The sequence below is a fragment of the Haliaeetus leucocephalus genome, unplaced genomic scaffold, assembly GCF_000737465.1.
Source record: "Haliaeetus leucocephalus isolate CR32 unplaced genomic scaffold, Haliaeetus_leucocephalus-4.0 Scaffold262, whole genome shotgun sequence".
NCBI classification, from domain to species: Eukaryota; Metazoa; Chordata; class Aves; order Accipitriformes; family Accipitridae; genus Haliaeetus; species Haliaeetus leucocephalus.
The window spans coordinates 52,023-64,972 of record NW_010972698.1 but is presented as its reverse complement, the minus strand read 5'-3'; the positions used below and the strand labels follow the sequence as shown (position 1 = coordinate 64,972).

Sequence of the window (12,950 nt, the reverse complement as noted above, 5' to 3'; positions counted from 1 at the left end):
CACGCCTGCAGTAACAAGCACTTCCAGTGAACACCTGCCTCACACTGTTCTCTCCTCCTCTGTCATTAAAAACCTTTCTATTAAAGAGACAGAAATTTGCCCAGCATCAGCTGTGGCAATTTCCTGCTTCCAACCACACAGAGATGAGATCCCTGTCTCTGCAACCAGGTCTGCCCCAGAGGTGCTGTCAGAGACACGGTGCGCAGGGGCACAGCAGCCCCGGGCTGCCCCACACCTCCACCACCCTGCCCAGACCCAACACTGGCATGGGTGACACCAACCCACGGGTGTCACAACACATATGCAGCCTGCTTCTCCCCAAAACCTCAAAGAAAGTGGATTTTTGCAGGAACCCCCCCACTCGAGAGCAGGGCAATGTCTTGGGAAGGTCCCAAAGTGCTGTCAGTCCCGCAGATGAAACCCGCATCAGACACCCAGACCCACAGTCCACAACCATGGAGACCACTAGGTTTCTCCTTCACATTTTTGGTGCTTTAGAGGAGTGAACACCCTGTGTTCCTTTCTCAGCCTTCTCTCTGGGAAACCAGAATATATTAACAACAATAAATCTGGAGAGGGCAGATCGGTTCATTTTCTAATCACCTATGAAACTGCTGCAGCTCCCAAAGAGCAGAGGGATGGGAGGGGAGTGAGAAGCAGGCTCTGAGAGACTAAGCTATTAAGAAAAGAAAAAAAAAAATCAGCTGTCAAAACCTATAAGAACAAAATGCTTAAGTGGCTGGATTTCCTCCTTTAACTTTCTTTAGGGCTTTTTCTAGCTATTGCCAAGCAACCCCCCCTCGCCAGCGGAAGACGACTGCTTCTCAGCCTCTGCTTTGGCACTTCTCCTTGCATTTGGAGCGACAGGGAATTTCCGGCTCACTAAGCCTGTGAGTAGGTTTAAGTCCTGCAAGCCGGGAAAACCTGCCCTGGGGAGGGAAACCCCACAACCTCCCTCTCTCCATCCCTCCCCAGCCCAGGATACTCCGCACAAGGCAGGCGGGGGTACCAGCCCGCTCCAGCACCCACCCCCACCCCTTCACCTCTCAGGGTGGGATGTTGGAGTGAGCAGCCCTCTGCTAGAGGAGCTGACCTCGCTCGCAGCTCTCCCCTTCGGCTTGGAGCTGTACCTTGTCACGACAGAGAGGGGCTAAGAGGGAAGGGAACGGGTTTTGTCACCCGGCTCAGCTCCTGCCGCCTGCCACCGCCAAGCCGCAGAGCGCAGCCGGCCACGCAGAGCCGGGGGAGGACTCCTCTGCCACCCGGGTCCCCGGGCCTCGGCCTAGGGATGCGCGGAGGAGCAAAGGGCTCCAGGGATCCCAGACACAGCACCACCGCGGCGGGGGGGGGGGGGAGTGCGGAGAAACTCAGTTCCACGGGACACGCGTGAGAGGAGCGGGCCACCCACGGGGCACGGGGACCGGAGCGGGGCTGGGGGGCGGCTCCAGGGCACGGAGGGCTCCCATGCCCTCCCAGGGGAGGCATCCGGCCCCTCGCCCCCCCGGGACGCCCCAGTACCTCCCGCCGCCGGAGGCGCTCCGCCACCGGGGCTGCCCGCGGAGCCCAGCCCCGTCCCGACCCCGGCTCCGGCACCCACCGGCTTTGCAGCTTGCAAATTGGGGGCGGGGGGGCACTTACTTTTTTCTTTTCTTTTTTTTTTTTTTTTTCAGTCCAAGGCAACCTTCGGACCTGTAAACAGCCGCGCCCGCTGCCAACCGGGGCGGGGACGGTGTCGGTCGGGACAGCCCCCAGCAGCCCGCCCTCCCGGCAGCACGCCCGCCGCGCTTAAAGCCGCAGCCGGGGTAATTAAGGAGCTGCGACTCATCAGCGCGGCACCTCTCCGGGGGCAGTGCCCGCGCGCCCCCCCGCCCCGCAGGTCAGCCTCTCCCAGCACCGATCGCGAAGTTAAGAAGTTTGGCGGAGCGAAAGCACGGCTCTTGCCAGGGCAAATCCGGGGGACAGAGCAAACCCAGGAGCTTCACCAGGTCCCCCTCGTCCCCACGCACACGCTGCCCAGCGATGTTTGCAGGCAAAGCAACCCGCGCTTCAAGGTGAGGGCTCAGCCCGCCTCCTCTTGGCACCCCAACGCTGCTGCCCGTGGCAGTCCCAGCCACAGCATGTCCCCATGCCACGGTGGGAGCCCGGGCAGGAGCGGAGACGGCGGCCAGCCAAGTGGCAAGCTGTGCCAGAGCTAATCTCTCCCATCTCGGTGGAATCCGCAGCGATAAAATGGTCCGTTTGGGATGAACGACAGTTTTAAACACTTCTGAATGGGGACAGAGTCCAAGACCTGACCATAAAATCTGGTTTTGAAAGGGCTTAAAATAAATCCCGCGCTGCCCTAGCCTTGCTATTTAAAGGGGATTATCTAAGAGGTTTAGGAGCACACAGAGGAACAGCAAGACAACTTGTGCACCTAAATCCCCTCAAAGACCTTAGGAAATCCCTCCGCACTTCACCCACCAACTGGTCAGGGCTCACCAAGAGTTGCACCACATGCCCAGGGAAGTCAAAGGCTCCTGTCGGATGTGTGGGGTTTGTTCCCAGCCCCACAGCAGCACGCACCCGATCTCCAGAGATGGTCCCCTCCTCACTGGGGACTGTGCTGCAGCGGTGCCTGGGGGGCAGGTATTGGCACTGTCATCCCACAGGTGCCTCCATCACCCTGCAGAGCTGAGCCCCAGCACCCCAAGATGGAAATCCAGCTGTGCCCAGTGAGACATCCTCCCTGTGGGAAAAAGCCACCTGTGCCACTCAGACAGTGAGGGTTTTTTAATAAATACCTTTTTTTGCACAGAAATATACCAAGTTTTACAGAATACAAACTGCAGGGTTAATGACCGAGCATCAAAGACAGAGGATGCAGAGCGCCCTTCTGTCTCCCTCCGGTCTTTTCCAGGCTCTGACCCTGATGCTCACTGTCAGGCCTTCCCATAACCCCAATTTGCTAAGGCCGAAAGGCAGAGTAAAGGCCTGGGAGGGGACAGACAAGGTGCCAGCAGCTGCAAACCCCACATGTCCTGCCCTAGGAATGGCCATGCTGGGCAAGCCTCAGCTCTGGGCTGAGGGCACCTGCTGTGAGAGCATCACTGGGACTGAGCGGGGTGCGGGCAGCCAATGGATGTACAATAAATAGCCTTTCGGTGCTGGTGGAGAGACTGGTGCTGGGGTGAACGCCAAGGGGTGGCAGTGCTGGGAGTTTCTGGGCTATTCCTTGGGAGCTGGTCAGCACAACCCCCTTTGTAACCCATCAGACATGACTGGGAAAGGACAGCCCCATTGCTTGGACCCCAAAAGCAGCTGCCTGGGAAAAGGGGACACTCTGGTCCCACAAGCAAAGCACCTGGCTCCGCACTGCCCTTGGCACCACAACCACCCAGTCAGGGTTTGGCCTTACTCTCGACCCATTGGCATCGCCGGGTCGTGGCATGATCAGTCAGCTCTCATCTCTGCAGCCACCTCTGTCAGCAGGCCCTCCACACCGTGGCCGTGGCCATGGCCACCAAGCACTCTGTGCACCAGAGGGGCCTGGAGGAGAGCAGGGTCTCGAATTTCCCTTTACCTGCACTGGAGGACAAAGAGCCCCAAAGAGAGGAGCCAGGCAGGACGCAGAGGTTTGGGGGAGGGAGAGGGGAGGTTTGGCCCATCTGCAGGCTTCATGTGCCAGCATCTCACTTCTGGGGAAGAAACCAGACAGGCCACAGTCCAGGAAAGAGGAACACCCCCACCGCTTAAAGCCATGGGACCACCTTTGGCTCAAGGTCAGAGATGACCCCATCGGCCAGCTCCGCCGCAGCCAGACATCCAGCTGCCCTGCACCACACAGGGGTAAAGTGAAGAGCATCAGGAAAAGGACCTGGTACTCCAAAGTCACTTACCTCACGTACAAGACCACCACAAGCCTTTCCCCCTTTCCAAAGGGATCTAGGAGATCAGAGAGCACCTCCCTGGCTGCTCTTCCCTGATCTCCAGACAGCAAATATCACTACAGGCACCGCAGGATGGACTGGGCTCCCCACTCGCACCTGGCAGCAAATCCACACAAGGGAAACACTTTCTCCCTAAACAGAGCATGGGCACCGACTGTGGGGATGCACAGAAATTCGCAGCACCCCTCCTGCATCCCCAACTCCTAATCAGAGCCCCAACCAGCAAAATGGGGCCCAGTGAGGACAGGGGGTAAGGCTGAGCAGCACCCCAGGGAGGCAGCGAGGCTGTTTTAATCATGGGAAATGTTATGTCTATTCGAGGGGGAAGTGAGGAAATCAAATGCACCATGGGGAGACCCCCGTGTTGAGCCAGGAACAAGCTGCCGCTCTGCTCTGGCTGCTACAGCACTTACGTGAGTGGGAAGTGAGGGGCAGGAAACGGCTGGCTGGCTCCAGAGCCATCCCCGCAGCCCAGCCTCACCCCACTTGGGGACAGCTATTTTTGGTTAGGAGGGTAAGGCTATTGTGTGATGGCACCAGCTTGTACAGGTGAGACGGGGTGCCAACTGGCACCTGAAGGGGGTCCCGGGCATGGCGAAGGGAGGGTGGGTGGGTGAGCGTGAGTGTGTGAAGAGGCAGGAGGGAGGCAGACCCGCTATTTGCCCATAGCAGGGGCAGTGGCCACGATCTCTTCATACTTGGGTGGCGGGTCATTATAGGAGACACTGGTCTCTTCGCCACTGCTGCTCTCCGGGTGGCCCGTCACCTCCTCATAGGAAGGCGGAGGGGTGGCGCTGGACAGTCTGGAGAGGACAGAGACCGAATGCTCTGGTGGGTAGAGGGTGCCATCTTGCTGGGGGGTGCCCCCAGCTCTGCCATCTCCAGCCACCCGGTTGCTTGCTTCTCGCTGATACTGGGTTTCCCCTTGGCTTTGCGACCGCTCCCGGTACACCATGACCCTGGGAAGGCTGCGTCCCGTTCGGCTGGCCAGGTAACGGTTCTGGGCATAGGAAGGGCGGTGGCGGGTGGCCTTCTGAAGCTGGCACCTCCAGATGATGAAGAGGGCGATGACTATCAGAAGAGCCACTCCCAAGAGGGGCACCACCACGTACATAGCGTCTGAGCGCTCCGTGCTGTGCCCAGGGTCCTTGACAGAGTAGACAGCATTGGTGTAGCCCTTCCAAAACTCCATCTGTGGCAGGAACAGAGAAGCAACCATCATATGCTGCAGATGGGACAAGCACCCCCCCAACTTGGAGCAATAATCACTGCCCTCCTTAGGCCCACAGAGGCAGTTTTTTGGCCGTCCCCCACCACTCTCACCAGTGCTGCCAGCATCTGAGGTGCTGTGGAACCAACAAAAAAGATCATGGGAACATCCCTCAGCAGCAGCCAACAGCCCCCACATCAAGTAGGGAGAAATTTGGCTAACACCAACCCCACCCTGGAGAGTCGCGGACAACAGCACTAATTTCCCACACATGCCATGGGAATGCCAGCTCAGCCTGCAGCTGTGGGCAGGGTGTCCTGGCAATACCAAGGTGAGGGCATTGCCTGGGAAGGGAAAGTCATGCTGCAAAGCAAGGCCACAGCATGCTGCCTGCAGGCAGAGGACAAAGGGAACAGGAGAGGCTGTTCCCCCTGCGCTTTCCTTCTCTGCCTCCAGCTTGCTAAGGCATAAGCCCTCACACATCCACTGGGGAGCAGGGCAGGACAAACGCACCGTCTTCTCCTTGTTCTCAAACACTTCCTTGACCTCCTCATAGCTGCAGACCTCCTCAATGCACTCCCGCTCGATGGTGCCCTGCCGGATCTCCTCCAGGAAGCCGTTGGCTCTGGGAAAGCGCTTCAGGACCGAGTGGGCATTCCTGGCCCCCAAGAACACTGCAACACACAAGGCAGAAACATGCTGAGCAGGGACAACCCCACGCTTGGCCTCTGCCCAGCCAGGCTTTCCCACCTGGCTTCCCACATGATTTTGGTGGTACAGGCATCCCAAACATCAAAAGCCCAGGGCTACAATTCAGCTAGCACAGCAGAGTTCCCGTCGAGGGAGAGCACACCCAGAAGGATGCAGGGCACTTGGGGTCTGCGCAGAGATGAATGACACCAAGAGCATCCTTCCAGCAGGGCTGAGATGCTAGAGACATCAGAAGTGGCAGCTGCAGACCACACAGGGCAACTGAAGAAGAGACAGAAGGTTCCAAAAAGACTTGTTTTCAACCTCCTGCCCTTAGTGAGATTTCACCTTGCTGCCCCTTTGCTGCAGGGCAAAGGGAGATCTCACTGGGTAAGCAAGACCCTGCAGGGTTGGGATTCAGAGCCAGGCCTCTCTGCCAAGACATGGGGCCAGCACCGAGATGGACTCACGACACACACTGCATTATGCATCATTCTGCAGTCCCTCCATGCATCAGTCCAGAGCAGGAGGCAAGAGAGGAGCTTGTGCTTCACACCTCCACAGCCCCCCCAGGAAGAGGACAGACAGCCTGCTGGAAGCTAGTGTCCCTGCTGCTAGCTGCTGTGTGGTCATGCCAGCTCAGGTGGCTTCAGGGACTCTGTTCAGGTCCCAGAGAAAGCAGTATGTCTTCTCCTAGGCTCAGGCCCAACAAGGGCAAACATCCCCAACACATGGTGACAGCACAGGGGGTCACAAGTCAGATACTGAAAGGGGCCTGAGCAACCTCTCCTCACGTGGCATCATATTCACATCCCTACTGCATTTTCCTGCAGAGGCCTCACAAACCTTTCTCTGCTCCCAAAGCCTGGGAGACTCTACGTTGCCCACATCAGATCTTCCCACAGAGCATGCAGTCAGGAAGCCAGACTGAGCAGGAACAGCACCTTCCTGCCTGCAAGAGACACAGCCCTTTCAAAGCCTCTCCCTCCATATTCTGCAGGAGGGAGACCTCCATGGGGTACAGGGAGCAAATACCTGCCAGGACCTGCAGCAGCACAGGAGAGGCAAACGAGTTGTTGCCCAGAAAGCAGAACCTCCACAAAACTCATGATCCTTCCATGATCCAAACATCTCATGCATGCATTTCATAAGTGAGTGTTTCCATAATGCAGCTCAACACACTTGGCTGTAGGCTGGCACCATCTCTTCCCACCAAGTCACATAATTGTGCTGCTTCCCTTGAGAAAGATGAATCGCTTCAGCTGGCTGATCTGCAGAAACCTATTTACCTCCTTCACCCTCAGGCTCAGTCTTCCAATGGATCAACCAGATGAACCAACTCACACTGCAGCAACATCAACAGATGCAGGACAAGGAGGCAAGGGGACAGCCAGAGCTCCCATTAGAGCAGCTTGGCTGTAACACAGAAATAGTCCTTCAATGAGAAGCTTGTTTACTAATATAATGGTTAGTAAAAAGCTACCAGCTTCTTTCTTTAGGAGTCTTTTACCAGAGAAACCAGCAGGTTTCTTTCTGCTTTTCCTTCCAGGCATCCTGCTCCTAAAACAACACAGCAAGGTATTTGTGAGAATGTTTGTAAATATCAAGGCAGGGACAAGATCATGGCATAAGCAACTACTACTGTGCTACACCACCCTGTGCTTCGAGGCACTGTGCTCTTTTTGTGCTGTGTAGGTGCATTTTCCCCCCCATGATTTATTAATGGCTTGCTTCAGTGAGAGAGTTTGCAGAGGGCTGAACCACTGAGGTGTGAATGAAAAGCAGCATGAATGATGTGAGTCAGAGACCTTCCCTCAGAATCGACTTTATTATGCAAACCATTTTTTTATTTTTATTTTTTTTTACAAGGACAACCCAAAAAGCATCTTTAAGAGGCACAGAAGGCATCTTGCGGGAGGGCAGGGATCAGCTTGCCTTGACTTTCACAGTTGAGGAGGGCTATCCTGGCTGGAGAGGGAGCAGGTTGGCAGGCTGACCTTCTCTTGAGCCTTTCCAGAACGAGACGAAATTTTACAAAGACACCATCCATTCCGCAAATGTCCCATCCTTTGCTGGAGAAGTCTGGCCTCACCTCCTTTGCCTCTCACCTTGATCAGGCTGCGATATCAACTCTCCCCTCCTCAGCACGTGAGCCTGAGCCTCTTTACAAATTCGTCAGTGCACCTTGGAACAACAAACTTGGCCGTAGATCTCGCTGTCAGGGTTTCCCACCCCTGCAGATACCAGTCACTTGACCTCTTCCCTGCTTTGCCGTGCTGAACTGGCCGCTATGGTAGGAAATAAAAACAGACACACAGGCAGGCAGGTATCACAAGCAATGTCCCGACTGAAAGCATGCTGCAATGGAGGTGCATGCCTCTCCCCACATCCAATTTCCCTCAGGAACCTAGAAACGGCAGAAGAGCAGAAACTAAGTCACTGTCCCCTCCCCTCTTTTACACGGAAAGTGCCAAGAGCTCCCACGTGCCTGGGGACCAGAGCAGGAAAACCAGCAGCCTTCAGGAAACAAGAGGCTTGCCAACTCTCATCTCCAGCCTGGATGCCCAACTGACACGAAGAGCAGAGAGCTGAGCAGGTACTGTCCCCAAACCGCAGGGCAGAGGGGACTTCCCAAGGCCCAGTAGCCTCAGTACCGACCCCTCGTGCCTCTCCAAGTCTCCCCACACCAGCTGGAGAACCGGTGCTCAGGAAAGATCAGAGCTTTAGGCAGGGGGAGAAGGAGAGAGGGCTGGCTTCACTGCATCCCTGCTGGGTTTCCTGAGGTGCTGCTGGCCCCTGGTGGCAGGCAGGCTTGGTCACACCACTACCCCACAGCTCTGCGGTCGGGCTTGTGGGGACATCCCCGGAGCTGCTTCTCTGCAGAATGACACGTGGCTGTGTCTGCGGAGGGACAGCCAGGGCTGCACGCTGCCGGAGAGTGCGTGATGGTGAAACATGCTGACCACCACATCCCCCTTCTGCTCGTCAGGGTCATCACGAAGGGGACTGCTTGGCAAGGGACACTGCCACCACAGGGGACACCTCCCACAACCAGTAAGTGCTGGTGAGCCAGCACCTGAGGTCTGGGAGGGAGAAAAGGCAACAGTGGAGGAAGGCAGGGACTCAGCTGGGTACCCTCCTCATTAACAGAAGATTAAAAGTGCCTTTTAAAAACACTGCCCGAAGATCACTGCTCCCTCCCCCACCTAGCACAGATAATGAAAGAAGGCATACCTGTCATCCCTGGGGTCCTCCTCCTGCCCAGCGTGGCTACTGCCTCCACCTTCATAGCTGGCTCCGGCAACACCCTGAGCAAATCCCAAGATCCCAGCCAGATCTCTACATCTCCCCGTTCACAGCTGCCATCCTCCTTGAGCTCCCATCACATCACTGCATGCAGCCTCCGCACAGGCTGCCCAGAAGAGCGAGGAGGGAGGGTTGAGTCTAGCTCTTTACAGACCACACGCCATCCTCCACCCTGCACCCTCGCCAGTCTCAGCCCCAGCTTTAGCCGCTGGCCCCGAGCAGCCCCATCTGCCAGGCACTCCTTCAGGCACCAAGACGCAGCAAGCTCCCGGCAGGGCCGACTTAGGCTGCTGCCCATCCACTGGGAACGCAGAGCCCCAGTGCCACCAGCCACACAAGCTACAAGGCAGTGTGGCCCCCAGGATGGACAGCTCATGGGATGCCAGTCATGGGCCACGACAAGCACTATTGCCAGGAGATATCAGCGCAGACCAGCAACCCCTGCAGAGAGCCAGTCAGTCCAAAGAGCCTCAGGGAGGCCTGCCTTGCACAGCATCACGCAAATAAAGAAATGCTGCAGCTTGCGGGGAGTCCTGGAGAGGTCAGCCCTTCAGCACGTCCTCTCGACTCCCACGTTGCACAGGGGAGAGAGAAGCACAAGTCAGGCCGGAGCTCATCCAGGGATAACAGCCAATGGCATCTGCTCCCCACAGAGAACAACACCCCCCAAAAAGCACAGGCACCCCTTCCTTGAGAGGTGGCTGCCAAACATGCCCCCTCTCTCCTCCAGCACCACCGCCACCTCTCCATCTTGACTGGGGAACACTTACTTGCCATGCTGCCTCACTCAGCTACGGGGGGCTCCTGCCTACCTGCAGGGAAGAAAACAGGAGAGTCACTGACGGCTTAAATTTCACCCCCTGAAGCCCAAGACCTCCATCACCCAGGGTCAGATTCATGCAGAAAGCAGGGTGCTGTCTGATGGATCCACAGCAGTTCCCAGCCAAGCAATGCCTCTTCAGAGAGCCAAGGACTCACGCTGCCTCCCCACTCATCACATGGCTGGAGGGACTGGAGGGGCTCAGGGCACCCTCCGCTCTCTGAGAGCCTGGGGCAGGTCTCTGCCGTACTTGTGCTGCACCACTCCAGGGAGGGCCAGGGCCCGGCCCAAGAAGCCCAGAGGGCTGCAGACAAGTGAAGTAGGAAGGGAAGAACTGGATGAAGGAAAGTCCCCATCAGCATCTCATCAGCAGATGAGATGACCTGCATGTCAGAGGCTGCTGGGAGCAGCCCGGTGCTCTTCCACAAAAGATTGATGGGTACAGGTAAAGCAAGTCATCCTGTTTTAAATCAACTTCACAGCCATGACTGTTCTCACTTCTGCAACTCCTACCCACAATCTGCAATAAACAGGGCCATACTGTTTTCTCCACTGCCATAAAGCTGACTACACAGGAGGAAAGAAAAGCATATGCATCTCCTAAAGGCTGTTGGGCCAAGCTGAGGGCAGCAGCAAGAGTGACAGAGCTCCCTGCACACCCAGAACAGCAGCTCTCCAGCTGGAAAAGCACCTTTTCTGCTTCAAAAGCAAAACTAAACTAAACAAAACCCCACAGGAGCGAAACAAAGTCCTGCAGAAGCAGAGTATATCCCCCTCTGCTCACACGAGGAGTTTCAATCACTTGTTTTTCATGCTTTGTCTTCTCCCCGTGCCCAATGCCCCATCGATCAGACCATTCTGTGCAAACTCATCTCCTCTTGCCTTGTGTGACACCTTGCTGTGGCAAAGCCACAGCTCTGTCAGGAGACAGAGAGGACAGGACTAACCAGCTCCTTGCAGTGATTTATTGCGGATGAAGGAGCAAACACGGTTAGAAACAGCAGGAACTAAACCATGTGCTGATCTTAGGTCCAGGACTTCAGATACTCAGAGTTATCCCAAAAGCACTTGAATCCACTCAGCCGGAGCGAGGTCAGGGACAGCACAGAGCCATTCACAGGGTCAGCAGGGCTAGAAATGCATTTCTCATTTCACATAAAAGGCAGGCATCCAGACACACAGAAGGGCTGATGCACACCACCACAGCAGGCACTACCACACCTCCCCAACAGCCACCTTCTCAGTAAATCTAGCACCTCTCACTGCCAACATCAGGTTTCCTGTGGTTTCTGAGGTTCCTGCACCAAAAGTGGCAAGAGGCCAAGCAAGCCTGGACCTGTCTCTGGAGGCAGAAAACAGCTTCTTTCCAAGTTTGCAAAACTCAGATTGCAAACCTCAGTCTGGAGCGGGAGCGAGGGAAAGCAGCAGAGCACCAGAATTACACAGGAGGGGTCTGCTGCCTCTTGCACCCCACAGCCCGCACCAGGAGGACTTTTCTCAAGAAATTGCCCACCCAACCCCGCTTCTCTGAGCTGTCCTGGGAGAAGTGAGAGCAGTTGAGAGGCCTCCAGATCTATGCCTCCCCACAGGCTGCATCAGCTCTGAGCAGGGATCATCTGACCTGCTTTTGTTGTCATCAGTTGTTACAAAGAGACCCAAACCCACAGGATAAAAGAACGCACGGCATGGAAAACCTGCCAGTTTCCACACAAACCTCTGTATTGCTCGTTGTTACAGGGATTCTCCCCCTTTGACAGACAGGGGAACAGAGACGCAGAAATAAGGATATTCAAGACCAGATTCGTCAGGACCCCCAGCTCCATAACCCAGGTCATACATCGGGCAACACATTTAATGCATCAAGAAGATTTTAACTTTTTTCCAAGAATCTGTGCCAATGCACCCAGCGTCAGAGCTCAGAGATGGTTTATTCCAGTGCAACAATAAGCCAGGTCTAGACAAGCCTACGAGCACGAGCAATGCCTGCGAGAAGGGCAGACATCCCAGATGCTTATTTTTATTTTCCACACGCAAATTCCTAACCATCTCCCCCGGCTCCAATGAGCAGGAAAAGCTGGACCACTGCACGCGCTGATGTCAAGGCAAGCAGCATCCCTCCCGCCTCCGCACAGCCACCACGCAAGCCGAGAGAAGCCTGAAGCTGGAAGCTGACCTAGCAGACGCCCACCCAGTCCTGGTCCCCCCCCTCCGGCTTCTAACACGCATTTGCCTCCTCTATAAATACCCCATCGATAGGAGGTTGCTAAGGCAACGGTGAGGAGGCGCGAGGGATGCAGCCGTGAGAGCGAGGATGCTGCAGTCGCACATTTGTGTCTCCCCCGGGCTCCCCCCATCTCCGCCCCCGCTCCCGTCACCGATGCCAAAGGAGGAAATCGTGCTGGTAAAATATGGTGCGCGCGTGGTGCCGGCTCCCCGCAGACCTCGAGCGGGCGGGGGGACGCGGGGGGCGCACCGGGAGGCGGCACGTCCTCGCCAGGCTGGGGGGGCGCAGGTACGGGCCGGGGGGGATCCACGGACGCCAGTGACGTGCCACAGCACGCGGGGAGGCTGCCGGCTGTCCTGGCATCACGTAGCCGCGGCTGCCAGCCGCTCGGCAGGATCCTAGCAATATTTGGGGTTTTCTGTGCCAAGATTCACAGCGAGCAGAAGAAGCTGCACCGGCTCTGCTCGCCAGGGACCGCGGGGTCCCCGCAGGCTGCCAGGAAGCCTCGCCCTCCCAAAACAGCCTTCGGATCCCATCCCACCCCACGCAGCCGGTCCTCACGCTGTCCCCGGCCAGCCTCCGCCCCGGCCCCTCCATCCCAGCGCTGGCCCTCCCTTGCCCAGCCCACCCCCAAATTATTTCCATCGCCCTCAGCTTCTAGTGCCACCCCGCAGCAGGGTGTCCCCCCCAACTCGCCCGCTCCATCGCCCCAAATGTGAACTTGCCCAACCGAGCGGGCCTTTCTAAGTCCCCCACCACCGTCACCCCCTG

The 12,950-nt window shown here is 56.8% G+C and overlaps 1 protein-coding gene across 3 annotated transcripts; it reads right to left on the bottom strand.

Annotated features, from left to right (window-relative positions):
* Positions 1-3,972: 3,972 nt before the first annotated feature.
* PRRG3 (proline rich Gla (G-carboxyglutamic acid) 3 (transmembrane)) lies at positions 3,973-9,955 on the bottom strand. Of its 3 annotated transcripts, XR_774435.1 has the most exons (4): positions 9,906-9,955; positions 9,064-9,241; positions 7,938-8,117; positions 7,642-7,838 (listed from the first exon to the last, which is right to left on the bottom strand). XR_774435.1 is itself a non-coding variant. In XM_010568899.1 (3 exons), exons 1-3 carry the CDS (start codon positions 9,910-9,912, stop codon positions 4,585-4,587), a joined length of 705 nt encoding a protein of 234 aa, XP_010567201.1. In that variant the 5' UTR covers positions 9,913-9,940; the 3' UTR covers positions 3,973-4,584. The 3 variants fall into 3 exon arrangements, 1 of the variants encoding a protein (XP_010567201.1); XM_010568899.1 differs by lacking the exons at positions 7,642-7,838; positions 7,938-8,117; positions 9,064-9,241 and adding exons at positions 3,973-5,121; positions 5,653-5,813 and having other exon boundaries at positions 9,906-9,940; XR_774434.1 differs by having other exon boundaries at positions 7,642-8,117.
* Between the last annotated feature and the right edge of the window lie 2,995 nt (positions 9,956-12,950).

Bases quoted from the DNA above. Each gene is read 5' to 3' on its own strand.
- PRRG3 (XM_010568899.1), bottom strand. The intron at 5,122-5,652 runs GTGCGTTTGTCC...TTCCTGCCACAG, and splicing joins TTGAGAACAAGGAGAAGACG to ATGGAGTTTTGGAAGGGCTA.